Source organism: Felis catus, chromosome B1, assembly GCF_018350175.1.
Source record: "Felis catus isolate Fca126 chromosome B1, F.catus_Fca126_mat1.0, whole genome shotgun sequence".
NCBI classification, from domain to species: Eukaryota; Metazoa; Chordata; class Mammalia; order Carnivora; family Felidae; genus Felis; species Felis catus.
This window is the reverse complement of record NC_058371.1, coordinates 82968466-82984498: the sequence shown is the minus strand read 5'-3', so window position 1 is coordinate 82984498 and position 16033 is coordinate 82968466. Positions and strand designations below refer to the sequence as shown.

The 16033-nt window shown below is 34.3% G+C and overlaps 1 protein-coding gene across 3 annotated transcripts in view; it reads left to right on the top strand.

Annotated features, from left to right (window-relative positions):
* The window catches only part of SMARCA5 (SWI/SNF related, matrix associated, actin dependent regulator of chromatin, subfamily a, member 5), a 37939-nt gene that overhangs the window by 7527 nt on the left and 14379 nt on the right, over nucleotides 1-16033 (top strand). Inside the window, exons 3-11 of one of the 3 annotated variants that reach the window (XM_003984979.6) lie at nucleotides 178-344; nucleotides 3799-3899; nucleotides 5397-5497; nucleotides 6236-6415; nucleotides 7544-7699; nucleotides 7794-7925; nucleotides 9658-9726; nucleotides 13263-13372; nucleotides 15197-15423. In XM_003984979.6, coding sequence (XP_003985028.2) covers nucleotides 178-344; nucleotides 3799-3899; nucleotides 5397-5497; nucleotides 6236-6415; nucleotides 7544-7699; nucleotides 7794-7925; nucleotides 9658-9726; nucleotides 13263-13372; nucleotides 15197-15423 — 1243 coding nt within the window. Of the gene's footprint in view, nucleotides 1-177; nucleotides 345-3798; nucleotides 3900-4594; nucleotides 4614-5396; nucleotides 5498-6235; nucleotides 6416-7543; nucleotides 7700-7793; nucleotides 7926-9657; nucleotides 9727-13262; nucleotides 13373-15196; nucleotides 15424-16033 lie in introns of those variants that run through there. The other 2 variants (XM_045055814.1, XM_045055815.1) reach the window with 2 other exon arrangements.

Below are 16033 nucleotides of genomic sequence, written 5' to 3'. Positions count from 1 at the left end.
GTGTGTGTGTGTGTGTGTGTGTGTGTATAAGGTATAATGCTTTTGAAACTCATCTATGTTGTTGTATGTCTCAGTAGTTCCTTTTTGCTGAGTTTATTGTATAGGGGAATGTTGAAGCTTTGATTTCTGAAGTTGTATTAATATTCTGATAAAATGTGTCTTAAAAACTTTTTGCAGCAAACCGACCGAGCAAATAGATTTGAGTATTTATTAAAGCAGACAGAACTGTTTGCACATTTCATTCAGCCTGCTGCTCAGAAGACTCCAACCTCACCTTTGAAGATGAAACCAGGGCGCCCACGAATAAAAAAGGATGAGAAACAAAACTTGCTATCAGTTGGCGAGTGAGTAAGAGTTTGTATTTCATAGTTGAAACAAACTTATTTTTGATAATCTTTATTAGAAACATTAAAATCACTTCATTAAGAATTTACTTCATTAAGAAAATTGTTTTAGGGCTGTTACTTATTTGGCCCCAGTTGTTGGCTTGATAAGATGTAGCCATACGTGTATAAATAATTAAGAATAATGCATAATGCCTTAGCTGTTACAGCATTATACTGTTATGGAATTCAGATGTCATCCATTCCTTGGAGAGAAAACAAATGCAGAGTGTAAGCAACCTGTTTAACATCCCTTAGAAGTAATTAGAATAGTCCAAGCTTGACTTTCGGTCTGATTTGGGATGGGCCCTAGTCATAATCCTCAAACATGCATCAAGTGGATTGCTTTTGTCTGAAGTCTGTGCTTGTGTATGGAATATAGTGATGATTTATAACACAGCAGTTTGTTTAAAATTTTTTATTATCCTTAGTTGTCCTTCTGTAAATGGAAGTGTCAGATTGTATCCTGCTCTTAGGTGGTTGTTTAAAATGTGTAAAATACCTCTTAACATGTTTGGTTTATAAATACTGCCTTGGAATTTTTGTGCTGGTTGGATAATCAGGATGTTTAATTAGTAATAACTAATAGATTTAGTATTAATAGATTTAGGGCAATCTCAGTTCTCTGGAATGACCATGTAATTCCCAAGGTGAAAAATGAAAAATAATCAGTAAATAAATACACTTAAAAGAGGAAATTACAAACTCACCAATAACATTAAGTTTACCACACAATTTACAGAAACACGGAAGTGTGAGCTGTATCTTGAAGGGATTATGGTCAAAAAGCATAAGCATAATACCTTAATCTTACTTGGATATTCCAGTCATCTAATCTGTCTTCTTACCCATTGTGTGTAATCAGAGTGCTTTTGTTTTAATACTTCTGAAACTTTATAAGAGACCCTTGTACTTCAGGTGTATTTAAATTGTTCTGACTTGAGAAGTTTCAGCTATTTAAATAGCATCAGATGTCGTGCTCTGGAAATGTGAACTAGTATAATGGGTATTTTATAGTGTAGTTAATATGTGATGGAAAGAAACACTTGTATTAAGATTATATAACATAAAGGTATTCTATAGTAAATATATAATATATTGTTTAGCTTGGTCTTACTAGCGTTATTGGGGACAAGGAGTCTTGGTTTAGCACATTTCTTCTTTAACCTTTAGACCATCTTAAATGGAAATTTAGCTTATGTGAACTAGTTAGGGTGATGGTACTGTCCTTAAGTATAAGGATGTGTGTGTGTGTGTGTGTGTGTGTGTGTGTGTGTGTATGTATTTATTTATTTTAATCCATCATCCACAGTTATGTTCTGTTAACCCTCAATTTGAAGTAATAAGCACATTCCAGCCTTTATCTTCAGTTTTATGACCATAATAATCAATCATCTTGATAATAGCCTGTGAGGAGATTTTATTTGAAAAAAAAAAATAAGAAAAGAAAGTTAAAGTTCTTTCCTAGTTGGAAGTGCCTGGATGCATCTGACTCTTGATTTTGGCTCAGGTAGTGATCTTAGGAACCAGTTCCTGAGATCGATGCAGTGCCCTGTGTTGACAGCAGAGCCTGCTTGGGATTCTTTCTCTCCCTCTCTCTGCCCCTCCCCTTTCTCTCTCTCAAAATAAACATTTAAAAAAAAAAGTTCTTTCCGGGGTGCCTGGGTGGCGCAGTCGGTTAAGCGTCCGACTTCAGCCAGGTCACGATCTCACGTTCCGTGAGTTTGAGCCCCGCGTCAGGCTCTGGGCTGATGTCTCAGAGCCTGGAGCCTGTTTCCGATTCCGTGTCTCCCTCTCTCTCTGCCCCTCCCCCGTTCATGCTCTGTCTCTCTCTGTCCCAAAAAAAAATAAACGTTGAAAAAAAAAATTTTTTTTTAAAAGTTCTTTCCTAGTTTATGGAGAATAAATTGGAATTGAGGGTAGATCTTTGTATTAAGATTTATAGGGCTAAAAGGAGGAGAAGTATGAAAAATAACTAAGACATTCTACTTTGAAGCACATGAAACAAGAATATTCTTGCATATATTTACTGCCTTGGTCTGAGTTTCTGAAGAATTCTTCTGAGAAGGCTAATTATCCTCTTCTTTCAAGCATGTAGTTTTGGTACAGATCAAACTAGCACTTAGATTTAGAAGTTACAAGAGTGGCATAATCTGCTGTTTTCTAACTTAAATGAAAATATTTGTTGGAAGTATGAAGGTTCAAAATTGGAAGCTTCAGAATTGGAGAATTGAAGTACTTCTAACCTGAGCCCTTTAGAGATTAAGAAATTTGGCAATATTAAAACTGCAGAAAATTAGTTTTTAAGGGGCTGTATCCGATTCTCTTGGGGTGTAGAATCTGGGCATTTGTAATAGGCTTTGAGTAGTTTTGATGAAATCTTGGATGAAGAGTCATTGCTTAAGCACTAAATTTCTGTTCTGCATATTCTGCAGCTTTTGCTGAAAGTTGTAGATTTAAGTATATTTATTTTTAATGGCATAGTTGACATACAATGTTACATTACTTTCAGGTGTGCAGCAGTGATTCCACAACTCTATACATTATGCTATATTATTGTCACAGTGAAAGTCACAGTTATATTTTTAATTTTTATTTTTGAGTATAGTTGACATACAGTTGACATTAGTTTTGGGTGTACAGCTTAATGATTGGACAGATTTATACATTATGCTGTGTTCCCCATAAGTATAGTTACCATCGGTTCCATTGCATCTCTTTTACAATATTATTGATTGTGTTCCTGTGCTCTGCTTTTTCTTTCTGTGACCTAATCACAGCATAACTGGAGGCCTATATGTCTCTCCCATTCACCCATTTTGTCCAGTGCCCCACCCTTTTTTCCTCTGGCAACTCAGTTCTCTGTATTTACAGTTCTGATTTTGCTTTTTGTTTGTTTATTTCTTATTTATTTTTTTAGGTTTCATTTATGAGTGAAGTCATATGGTATTTGTCTTTCTCAGTCTTATTTCACTTAACATAATACCCTCTAGGTCCAACCATATTGTCTCAGATGGCACAATCTTATCCTTTTGAAAGTTGTAGTTTTTAAAATGTGATTTCTGGAGCTCTTTTTTTTTTTTTTTTCTTTTTCCTGGTGGAAATACTTTAAAATATAACTTCAAATTACAAATTATGAAATTTTTCTGACTGCGTAGTTCCTTGAAATGAGATTATCACATTACTTCAGGTGTTACACTGTTGTAATAATTGCATTATATGTATTAGGAAGCCATGTAAAATATTTCAGGTTTAAATTTACTAATATCTATTGTTCCACTTTTCTGGTCTTAATGTAAATGCCTCTTAAAAATTATTGTGGAATCTTGGTCAGCCACTTGACTATTATGTTGAAATAGTAGCTGGTAGTTAAAACTAAAGTGCTAATCAGTTGATTTTATCATGAACTTGACAGCTACCGACATCGTAGAACTGAGCAAGAGGAGGATGAAGAACTCTTGACCGAAAGCTCTAAAGCAACCAATGTTTGCACTAGATTTGAAGACTCTCCATCATGTATGTTATACATATTTATAACTACTTGATTTTTTCCAGAATCCCCTTTGAAACATTCTTTGGTTAATGTTTTGGATTTGTTTTGATTGTAATTTATAAAGGGAATTTTTAGTAATCTTTTGAAATTTATTGAACGTGAAATTTCAGATTTTTTTTGGATGGGAGTGGTAGCGTATTAATAGCAATGCTATATTTCAAAGGGGCATAAAATGCCATTGTGTTTGTTGTTGCCTGAATGTATGTGTAAAACTAGAAATGGATTTTGCCTTGTTTTTGCCCCAGATAAGAAAACTTAATGTGTAAAGAAAAGCACTTCATGAACACTTTGGTTAACTGATCTCAGGATTTTGTATTAAGTTAGTTTAAAATTTTTTTCTGAAACATTTGTTTTTTAATGGTTTTCCTAAAGAAAACCTGGTTAACCAGATTTAAGTTTTACATATATATAATTTTGTCTGGTGGCATGTTTGTCTGTACTGAAGCCTGATAGTTTTTTGTTTTTTTTTTGTTTTTTTTCCTGATCTCCTTTCTCTTACTACTGGATAACTTGTTTGTGTGGTCATAATGGTTGTTAACCAACAGCAAAACTTTATAAAGGTCACTATAGGACCTACAGTTTGGACTTGTTATTTAAATTAACTGTAATTTTAACTCTTAGCAAGTTGAACTTCAGACAAGACAGGATCTGGTTAGAAATTCAGCGATCTGTTTAAAGTATGTATTTTCAGGGGTTTTTTTGGGTTGTGGAATACCCAGTTTCCATTTCTTTTCATGAAGTTAGAAAATAGAGCCAGGTGTTTGGTGCAAAGGGAGAAGGAAATTTGAATTATTTGGGTTGTTTCTTTCTCACATTTCTACGTTGTAGCTAGTTTTCCCAGAAAACAGTGGTTTTTGAAAGACGATAGGGTATAGATGTGCATATTTAAAAAAAAAATCTGGTGATTATGATGTATATACTTAGTAATTTTTCTGGGGTGGGAAATGTGTAGTAAACCCCAGAAGAGATATTGTCTCTTTTGAGCCTGTTAAAAAAGTAACTTATAAAAGGTAAAGGAAAAACAATTTCTGTATATCTTGTCTTATTTCCCCTTTGTTAGGAGGAAAACTAAATCCCCAGAGAATGTCTGTGGGTTATCATGGAAGGTGAAAACACTTGGTTTAAAAACATTTGTGATAACATTTTAAAAAGGATATAAAGAGCAAAGAGAGTCTCTAGTATCAATATATATTGGTAACGTAAGAACTGAGTGATTGGGGTAGGTAATCCGATGCTTTACAGTCATGTTTTTTGCACTTGGTTATTCTCCTTATCCGTCCGCTCCTTCTCGGCTCCAGATCACAGTGGTTGCTTCTAATGACTTGCAAATTGAAGACAGGAAAGTCACAGAGTAAACCTGTGCAAGTCCAAGTTAAACCCAAGTATCAAATGAAAGGGACAGCCTTTCTTTATTTCTTGTGTCTTTAAAATGTGCATTGTGTTTTCTCTCTTATTCTCAGATGTAAAATGGGGTAAACTGAGAGATTATCAGGTCCGAGGATTGAATTGGCTCATTTCTTTGTATGAGAATGGCATCAATGGTATCCTTGCAGATGAAATGGTATGTGTTTCATAGTTTTTTAGAAGGCCATATTTTTGTAATTGAAAATCCTTTGTACCATGAAATTTATACACGTTAAGACAGTAGAACATAATTTTTGTTGATTACAATCTAGAACTGTTACCAAACTAAACTCTGTCAGACTTGCTTTAGTTGCAGAAGCAGAATCTATACTTCAGTTGTGAGGAATTATTATTTATAAAAGTGTCATAAATTTAAAAGTAATACATTTTGAGAAACATGTTTTTGACAGACTTTTGTAATAAAATGTTTTGGCTGTTTCCCTCCACTTCTGTAAAACACAAGTGAGGCTCATTGATTTCTCATCAATGAATATTTTCTCAGTGTGGCAGCTTGTATAATTCTGTCTCAAAACATTTACCTCGTTTACTACTTATTAGTTATGTAGTGAAATGTTTCAAAATTTCCATACAGCGATAGTGCTAAAACACTTAATTGCATGGAGTCAAAAGAAATGGGTCTTACTTCTAGCCCCGCTATGCGACTTTGGGAAAGTCACTTAAACTTCTGGGCCTTATGGGCATGGTAGTAGTACCTCCTTATAGACCTCTGAAGATTAAAAAACAACACTGCTGAGCTTGACACATATCATGTGCTTGCAATTTGTTAGTTATTACAAACACAGCTTTGCTTTTGAATATTTTTGTATGTCAGGAAATACAAATATGGATGTCTACTTTGTTTTTGTTTTTCATTGCTTTATGGTTACCCTTTCAGGGCTTGGGAAAGACTCTTCAAACAATTTCTCTTCTTGGGTACATGAAACACTATAGAAACATTCCCGGTCCTCATATGGTTTTGGTTCCTAAGTCTACATTACACAACTGGATGAGTGAATTCAAGAGATGGGTACCAACACTTAGATCTGTTTGCTTGATAGGAGATAAAGAACAAAGAGTAAGCTTTTCATGTTCCTTTACATTTTTGATATTAAAACAATTTGAATTTAGGTTTAGGGGAGGGGGGTAACTAGAAGAGGATAAAAGAGAAGGAGTCCAATAGTAAACTTGGGTCTTCACAAATATTCGTAATTTACAGATGTCATATTATCTTGGTGGTCAAGAATCCTGCTGGGGAAAAGGAGTTGTAGACTGTATGATGCCATATGAATATAGTTTCTTTTATTTTGAGATTGGTTGTATAAAATCAAAGGGCATGTTCTCATTCTAGAAGCAAAATCCTTGTTTAAAGAAGTTTTGAGTTTGAGAAGTGGTTGGAAATTTGAGGAGCCAGATTTTGTTTAGATTGATATGCATAATGGTAATTAATAGTCACGGTATTTTTTAAAGATGGATTGAGCCAATCACAGTATTTTAGTTAGCTGGTGTGGTATTTATTGAAATAAGTTAAAATGTTGGTTAGTTGAAATTTTTTGGAAGGAAATAATGATACTTTTGAGAATATAAAGTTCAGATTTTAAAGTGTACTATGTTAAAAGTAAATGTACTTAATTTTGTTTCCTCTTCATTTAGCAATCAGTGATGATTCTAGATTTGTTTTTCTCCTTGTATAGATATTTTGGGTATTTTAAGTTACCAAATTGCTTTTTATGTTTTGGAGCCCAATTTAAACCACTTTTTGCTTTACTTTCTTGTAAAATAAGACTTACAATAGCAAAGCCTTAATAGATTGTAAATATGAAAGGAGTGAAAACGGTTACTGCAAACCATCCTTGAGTCTTCACTTTATGGCACAAACCATACACTCCTTTGCCTAAACCTGTCTCTCCTAAGAATTTTAGCATCTGTTGGAAATGAAAAAAGACATTTAAGAGTTATTTAGTTTATTGAATTTTGCACTGATCAATTTGTCAATTATTTTTTTACTAAATGGCTCTGACACAAAAATGATTAGTGAAAATGATTAATGAAGTTAGTTTGAGCCATTTCTGGATGCTTGCCTACTATAGGTAACTATCTCTTTTTAATATTTCTACCCTCTTTTATGTATTAGATTACTTGTCATCAATAAATTTAAGGTATAGTTTATTTCTGCTTGATGTAATTTTTTTCTCTTGCTGCACAGGCTGCTTTTGTCAGAGATGTTTTATTACCAGGAGAATGGGATGTATGTGTAACATCTTATGAAATGCTCATAAAAGAGAAGTCTGTTTTCAAAAAATTTAATTGGAGATACTTAGTTATAGATGAAGCTCACAGGATCAAAAATGAAAAATCCAAGGTAATTTGGTATTTGGAAATGAAAATCATTTGTACCTTCATTTAGAATTTGATCAGTATGTAGAATCGTCTAATGATGAATTTGATTCTTTCAGTTGTCAGAAATAGTGAGGGAATTCAAGACTACAAATCGACTATTATTAACTGGAACACCTCTTCAAAACAACTTGCACGAGCTCTGGTCACTTCTTAATTTTTTGTTGCCAGATGTCTTTAATTCAGCAGACGTAAGTATGTCTTACCGTTTGGTTGGAATGTTAATGTTTTTGTTTAGTGCTATACATTTTTATAATAAAATTGACCTTTCAGCCCTGCTTGAGATAATTGTTGATTTTTCATCTTTTATATGGCCTGGTGTAACCTACCAAATTTTTTCTATGCCTCCTGAGAGTTTACTTGTGTCTTTGGGTTTCTTTTTTTTTTTTTTTAACTTCTTTTTTTAAAGTTTATTTATTTTTGAGGGAGGGAGGGAGAGAGAGAGAACACGAGCTGGGGAAGGGCAGAGAGAGAGAGAGAGGGAGACACAGAATCTGAAACAGACTCCAGGCTCCCAACTGTCAGCACAGAGCCCTACGTGGGGCTCAAACACACAAACAGTGACATCATGACTTGAGCCGAAGTCTCATGCTCAACCAACGGAGCCACCCAGACAAATATCATTTTACAAACCATTGTTTTTCCCCTCTGGAATATCATAGATTCATATACCAAACAGGTAGTCACGGCCTGAATTTCAGCGGCTGTCGGTGGACTGCCTGTGTTCTTAAGTACTGCTCAGGTTATACCCCAGGTGAATTTGTGAGCTTCACATTGCTTGTGTTTTAAGTCCCATAAATGTACTCTTCCCAAGATTGTCTTCAAATTCGGTAAAACCTGTCTAGCCATCTTTTTTTATGGTCTGACAAACATTGAACCTAAACGTTACCTTTTAATAGATTATTTGCACTCATAAAAATGGTTAGGTACTCAAACTGTTGGCTGTACCTAAGAATATAATATGTATATTGAAAGTCTATGCCGTTTGTAATTTCAATGTTTTGCCGAACCAGAGTTCATTTGTTCATTTTTTAACTTTGTTTCCATGGCTGGAGAGAGCAAGAGATACAGAGAGCGTGGGCGTGAGCGTGTGCGTGCGTGCGTGCGTGTGTGTGTGTGTGTGTGTGTGTGTGTGTGGCTTTGAAGAACTCAATTAAGTTCCAAAAGGGATAATTTTGGATTGTTGTGTTAAGGATCATTTTAAAAGAATAGAGAAATTTGTGTTCTTGGAAGACATTTAACTCAGAAAAATACTTTAGTTCTGCTTTTATGTATTTAGACGCTTTTGTTTGAGATCATTTCTTTTTCTTAGTGCATTGATACTTTGTTTAGCAATAAGTTAAAGTTTTCTTGTAGTTAACACCGTTAATTCTAAGATTATGCTTACTAACAGAGCACAAATATATACCAGATATGTTAAAGAGGTAAGAATATGGAAATGTTACCCTTTTTCAGATCCTACCCAAATACTAATGAAATGTTGGTAATTTAAATTAATTTAGTTAAAATTGGCTGTTCTGCAAACTTTGTGTTTGAGTAGTCTGAGTAGCCTTAGAGAACAAACTAAAGTGACTTTAATTTTTAAGCTTTTCTAAAGAAAGATATTTTTCAAGAATATTAATTCTCTAATTCTACAGAATTTCTCTTCCAACTATTGTTTTTTTTCATTGTGAAACTTGTCATCTTTGTTTTTGAGAAAATTGTTTAGGAAGTAATTTGATTCTCAAAGTAGTTCTAAAATTAATTGCTAACAGTGACATGTGAAATGTATGGGATTGAACCAAATGATTTTTTGCAATCTACAACTCAAATACTCAACTAATTCTAGAAATCATTGTTATCTCTAGCATAAATAGGGTATTTGTAGTTAATACTGGTAGTTAATATTTTTGATCTTAATATATTTTTGGTTTGTTAATCTAGGACTTTGATTCATGGTTTGATACAAACAATTGCCTTGGGGATCAAAAGCTGGTTGAGAGGCTTCATATGGTAAGTATTTTGGAATAAGGTTAAAGCATATTTCTAATGGGAAACATGAGTAGAGAGGTTTAAATTAGTGGATTATTTTTCTGTTAACAAACAAAACATAGTGACCAGAATCAGATCTATTTGTTTTTATTTTTATTTTTATTATTTTTTTAAGTTTATTTCTTTATTTTTGAGAGAGAAAGAGACACCCAGTGGGGCTGGGGCAGAGAGAGAGGGAGAGAGAAAGAATCTCAAGCAGGCTCCGCACCCACAGCACAGAGCCCGATGCGGGCTCAATCTCACAAATCGTGAGATCGTGACCTGAGCTGAAATTAAGAGTTGGTTGCTTAACCAGGTGAGCCGCCCAGGTGTGCTGCAGAATCAGATCTATTTGAATCCTATCACTTAACCATTTGATCTTACAGTAAGGGGGGGAGCAGGGTGAGGTATGGTGCTTTTAATGTTAGAACCTAGGATGAAATCCTAATTTAATAAATGCAAAAGTAATCTGAATTTAAGACATGTGGTTCTCAAAGGCTAAGGGGGTCAGTCTTTTGTTTTTAAATCCATTGACTGTATAAGCAACCGCTAATAGTGCATTGTGAGCAGAGTTGGTAATTTTTTGTTTTGATATGTAGCTTTGTTCCTTCTTCATGAAGGTTCACAAGTGAAAGTTGGTAGGTAATTTCTCAAATAGAACCCAGATTAAGATAGCGTGTTGAGCAGAATAAAGCCAGACCTTGTAAACATGGCATACAAGGCCTTTCATGACCTAACTCATGGGTTCTCAACTCATATTGACATTTTGGTCTAGATAGTTTCAGGTGGTTTTCCTGTTTAACAGCATTTTTGACACTTCCATCCACTATATGCCAATAGCATGTCCCCATTTGTGACAACCAAACGTGTTGCTGGGCATTGTAGGTACACCCTGGCGGGGTGTGGGCAGCTCTCCTCCCCAACCCCCATGATTTAACTTTTCTGACATTCTCTAACTTCTGTTACACTTCTTACATCAATTTAATTTGTTAGAATTCCTGACCCCACTGTCAATTTTCTGTAAACATTGTGCTAATGGCAGTTTCTTTGTCTTTGCCTATCCTTTCTGCTACATCTAGTGTCCCCTTTCCTACTCTCCCCCTCTTTCCTACCTAGTCCAGCACTCAGTGGTAATGTCGCCTTTTCCACTGAATACCCAGGACAAGGCCAGCCTAGAAATTTCTTTGTATCCCATCTTTAATAATCATGGCATTCTAACTAGAATAGGACTTTGCATAGAGTTTTGAAATGTTTAATCTACAAATGTTTTTCCTGCTGTGCATTGTAAACACAAAGTCAGGAAACATGTCTTACATTTGTATCTCCAGCACAGTGCCTCATTCATAGTGGATATTTGAACAGAGGAATAATTAAGTTTATGAATGTTCAAATACTTGTTTCTATATAAATTAATTATGTGTTTTAAAATTCTTGTGTACTGAAATTTAATTATATTAAGTATTTGAATGTGATAATCTCCTAGATCTCTTTGTTTCAATTTAGGTGGCATTTAAGCATGTAAGCACCCAATTTAGATTTACTTACTAGGAGTGTGGGGTATATATGTAGACTTTGCTTTAATAAATAGGTACATGTACATAAAGCAAACTAAAACAATCCACATAACAAAACCATCCACTTTTGGCATCTCTGTTTTGTTCAGAGTAGTATGAAGATGCTTACCAAGTTGGGGCCTGGTAGCTACCTTTCTGTACTCTGTCTTGAAGTTCCCACTGTAGTTCCTGTGGTCTCATGATGAAAGAGGATATTCAGAGTCAGCATAGGTATACTTAGAAATGAGATTTTTCTTACTTGATGTATTAGTTACCTGTTATTGCAAAATACTCCTAACATCCTTCCCCCCCCCCCCCCAAAAAAAAAACCCTTAATAGTATATATTTTAGTAACTCCAGAATTTATGGGTTGGCTGAGTGGTTTCTTTGCTGGCTTTACCTGGATTTGTCCAGCTGCGTTTACCTGGACAATTCTAGAAAAGGGCCAGTGGGGCTGAAGGTCTTCACTAACATGTCTGGCAGTTGGTGCTGGCTGTCAGCTAAGACTATACTAGCTTCCTTACATGATGATATTAGAGAAGTGTTGCTGATTCTTTCACCAGTTTTTAATTTGTTACATATTTTTATAGGCTAGTATAAATAGAACATAGGAAGATAAAAATAAAAAATCTTTAGTTTTGTAGATGTTTTAAATTTCATGAAAATGAACTACATACAATATAACTGGGTAGGTTTACAAACATGCTGAATAAAAGAAATGAGATAAAATGTATACAAATACAGATATACTGTATATATATATGGGTAAAGTTAAAAATAACAGGCAAAACTAATAAGATTATTGTTTACCCTTGGGGACAAAAAAGAATAGTGACTGGGATGGTTGTAAGAGGGATTGCTGCAGTATTCTATTTTTATCTAGGTGGTAGTTGGTTACATGGGTATGTTTACTTGATTAAAATTTATTCAATTGTATAGTCATGATTTGTGTACTTTATGTATGGTCTACTTCTGTAAAAAATAGGGTAGTAAAATTTTTTTTACCAAGTTTTTATTTTAATGGTATAGTATAGTGTACCATACAGTGTTATATTAGTTTTGGGTGTACAGTATAGTGATCCAACAATTCAGTACATCACCAGTGCTTATCATAAGTGTGCTCCTTAATCCCCATCATCTATTTCACCCATCTGCCCACCCACCAAAATGGTGGTAAACTTAAAAACTGTAACCATAAAAACATTTAAATGTGAGCGTAGCTTTAAGTACTATTGGACAAACTACCTGCAAGTACAGTAGTCCTGTCCCGTCCCGTCCCTCCCCCTCCTTCCCCACCACCTCTTGTCTGCAGGTGATATGTACCAAGATTCCCAGTGGATGCCTGAAACCACAGATAGTACCAAACCCCATACATACGGGTTTTTTTTTATACATACATGCCTGTGATAGTTCAATTCATAAATTAGTCAAGGTAAGAGATTAACAGCAGTAATTATAAAATAGGATAATTGTAAATATTCTGTAACATAAGTTGTATACATATGGTCTCTCAAAATACCTTACTGTACTGTTGTGATAAGATGATAAAAATGCCTACATGATGAGATGAAGTGAAATGAAGGACATTAGGCATTGTGCTATAGGGTTAGGCTACTACTGACCTTATGATACGTTAGGAGGAGGATCATCTGCTTCCAGACTGTGGTTAATACACAGATAAGGGAATACTATGACTAGTTTTAAACCTGAAAGTCAGTGACTATTGAAAGCATCAATACTTAAATGTTTTCAGTATTTTGTGACAATATGGCAAGTATATATTCATTGTATGTGTTGAATGAGTAATGATCTTGTATTACCCTTTAGGAATTTGGTAATAAGAAATTACATATTTAGAAGGGAGAAGTCCTAAAAAATAGATAAATTTCCATGTAATAAACAATCTTGAGATCCTGAAATAATACTTATAAGTAAGGTCACCTCCATTTCTTTTTGATCTGAAAGGTTTTGCGTCCATTCCTCCTTCGTCGAATTAAAGCTGACGTTGAAAAGAGTTTGCCTCCAAAGAAGGAAGTAAAAATCTATGTGGGTCTCAGCAAAATGCAAAGGGAATGGTATGTGTTCTTAGACATTTTGAAATCACTATTGATTCTTCACTAACTTGTTTGTACCTTGTTTTCCTAATTGTGTCTTCAAGGAATTCCTGTTTGCTCTCTGAACTCAGACTGAAGAGTTTTCTGGTCATATGACTTAGGACTTGCTAATCAAATTTACAATACAAAGACTTGAAACTAGTAGCTGACAGAATCAGAGTGGGAGGTTCATGAATCCAAGGATTAAACTTCGCATTTAACTAAACAGGGGTATATATATAAACCCTTCTACTTGGATTTTTTAAAAAGAAACTGATGGCACAGATGTAGGCATATAGTTAACTTGGTGGTTCACAAATACTGGATTGTGGATTAGTGCTAATCTCTGATGAAGTTGGAGATTGTAGAGATAGAAAATTCAGGTGCTTTCTTTTAAATTGTAAAGCTACATATGTTTAATTTATAAGACTCCATTCTGAGTTGATGTGTTATTTTAGGCAGGATAAAATGGCCTTTTGTGAATTTATGGTGGTAATACATGGTAGCTATTTTTAAACATCTCTCTAGGGCGTAATAAAAATGTTGAAAACCTTGTAAGTTTTCTCTTTTCTTAGGTTTTATGTGTGTATGAAATCCAAAAGGCTATAAACCACTAACTTAATATTTAAAAAAATTTTTTTTATAGATAGGCCACCATGAATCTACAAAGTGAAGTGGCTGTAAAAAAAAAAAAAAGACATTATTATCTTAGCATATATTAATATAAGTATAGTGTTCAAAGGAGGGAAATAAACAGCGCCCTTTTCTTTACTGGTTATGGTATATTTCAAGTGTATTTAGTTCTGTACTTGATAAGTATTTGCAAAGGGCTGGAGTTGTTGATAAAAGGACAGAAAAGATAGAATGTAAGAAATGGGCACATTATCTGGGAAAGAGGTAACTACTGTGGAAGGTAGTCCATCCTAAATGTCCTCAAAACTTTTGGAAGGCTTTTATAAGGTTCAGAGCTATTAGGCTTTGTCTTCTGTGGCTCTAAAATAACTACAACATTGAGTCCATGTTAAGGGAAGAGAAGTCTTTTTTTTAGTTAAAAACTTTGGTGAACTTTGTATCAGTCAGAAATGTGATGGAAAGGTCTACCATGAATATTTTCTGCCTCGTAATTGGAATTGTTAAGCATAGATGGCTTTAGGTTATTGAAATTATTTTGCTCAGAGGATTCAAGGTCTTGAAACTTTGGTATTTAGACAGATTACTCTTACCTGCAGGATGTTTAAGTTCTTGATATGCATTCAAGGCTTTTTACAATACATATATGGCTATAGCTTTACTGCCCTCATATCTCCTTCTCCCCCCATGTACTTCTGTTTATATTTAAATCACATTGTATTCATTTTTTTCTCATCATCATGCCTTACCCTGACATGATTCTTTCCCCCTCCCCAGATCCTCACATTCTTACCCAAATTCTAAACTAGTTACATTGAATAGTGGTACTCTTCCATTAGGAAAAGACTACGAATTAAAATTACATTTAAAGCTTAAGTGTTAGTTTTGATTAGTTAATGTTGTGTCATACTGCTTCTTTTAATTCATCCCAAGGAGACATACTGTTTTGGACCTCAAGGCCCAAAGCCTAAGTGAACATTGGAACAGTGGGGGCAATAAAGAAAAACAAGAAAAAAGAAAGATGTTATAATCGATGGTAAACTCCTAACCACATCTTAGAAGTTGATTGGTTCTTTACAGATATTTTTGGGTTGAGGTGGGGGAGGGAATTAAGTATCTAACAGGGACTGGTCAGGGAAAACTTGAGCCCTTTTAAAATGTTTTTCTTCTCAATAGGTATACTCGGATATTAATGAAGGATATAGATATACTAAACTCTGCAGGGAAGATGGACAAAATGAGGTTATTGAACATTCTGATGCAGTTGAGGAAATGCTGTAATCATCCATATCTCTTTGATGGAGCTGAACCTGGTCCACCTTATACAACAGATATGCATCTAGTTACCAACAGTGGCAAAATGGTGGTGTTAGACAAGCTGCTCCCTAAATTAAAAGAACAAGGTATCTATGTACTTAGTATCAAATTGAGAAGTGATGAAAACTGTTTTAAAATTTCTAATGTAAAATGAGGGACCACTACAATTTGAAATTACTAATCTGGTACTTGTAAAGTTGAAGTGTGGGACAGTTACAAATTTCTATCCATTATCTGAGCTTCACTTCTACCCCCTAATTTTAGGCTTATAAATCTTCTTAGTGATCAGTAGTTAGGGCAGTTATACTCCTGGACTTTGGGAGAGAGTTCTTATTTTATGGATGCTTTCCTGCATATATCAGCTTTTTGTTATAAAATGCCACGAATACGCTTTCCACCTTATACAGGTCCCAGATACTTTGGTAGACAGTGTTGTGTTCATGGTATTGTTCAATTATTTATATGGGTATTTACATAATTATTAAATAATAAATTATTAAATTAAATTAATTTTAATTAAAAATATAATTGTTTAAACAAGTTAAACAATAAATTATAAATTATTAAATATGTGCATGGACCCAAAGCAGTTTTGTTTATAACATGTTGACTTTTTATATGAAAATGAGTATGTCTGTAGTATATGTGTAGAGATGTGTTTAAAATACATGACTATAGAACAAATTTAGTATGATG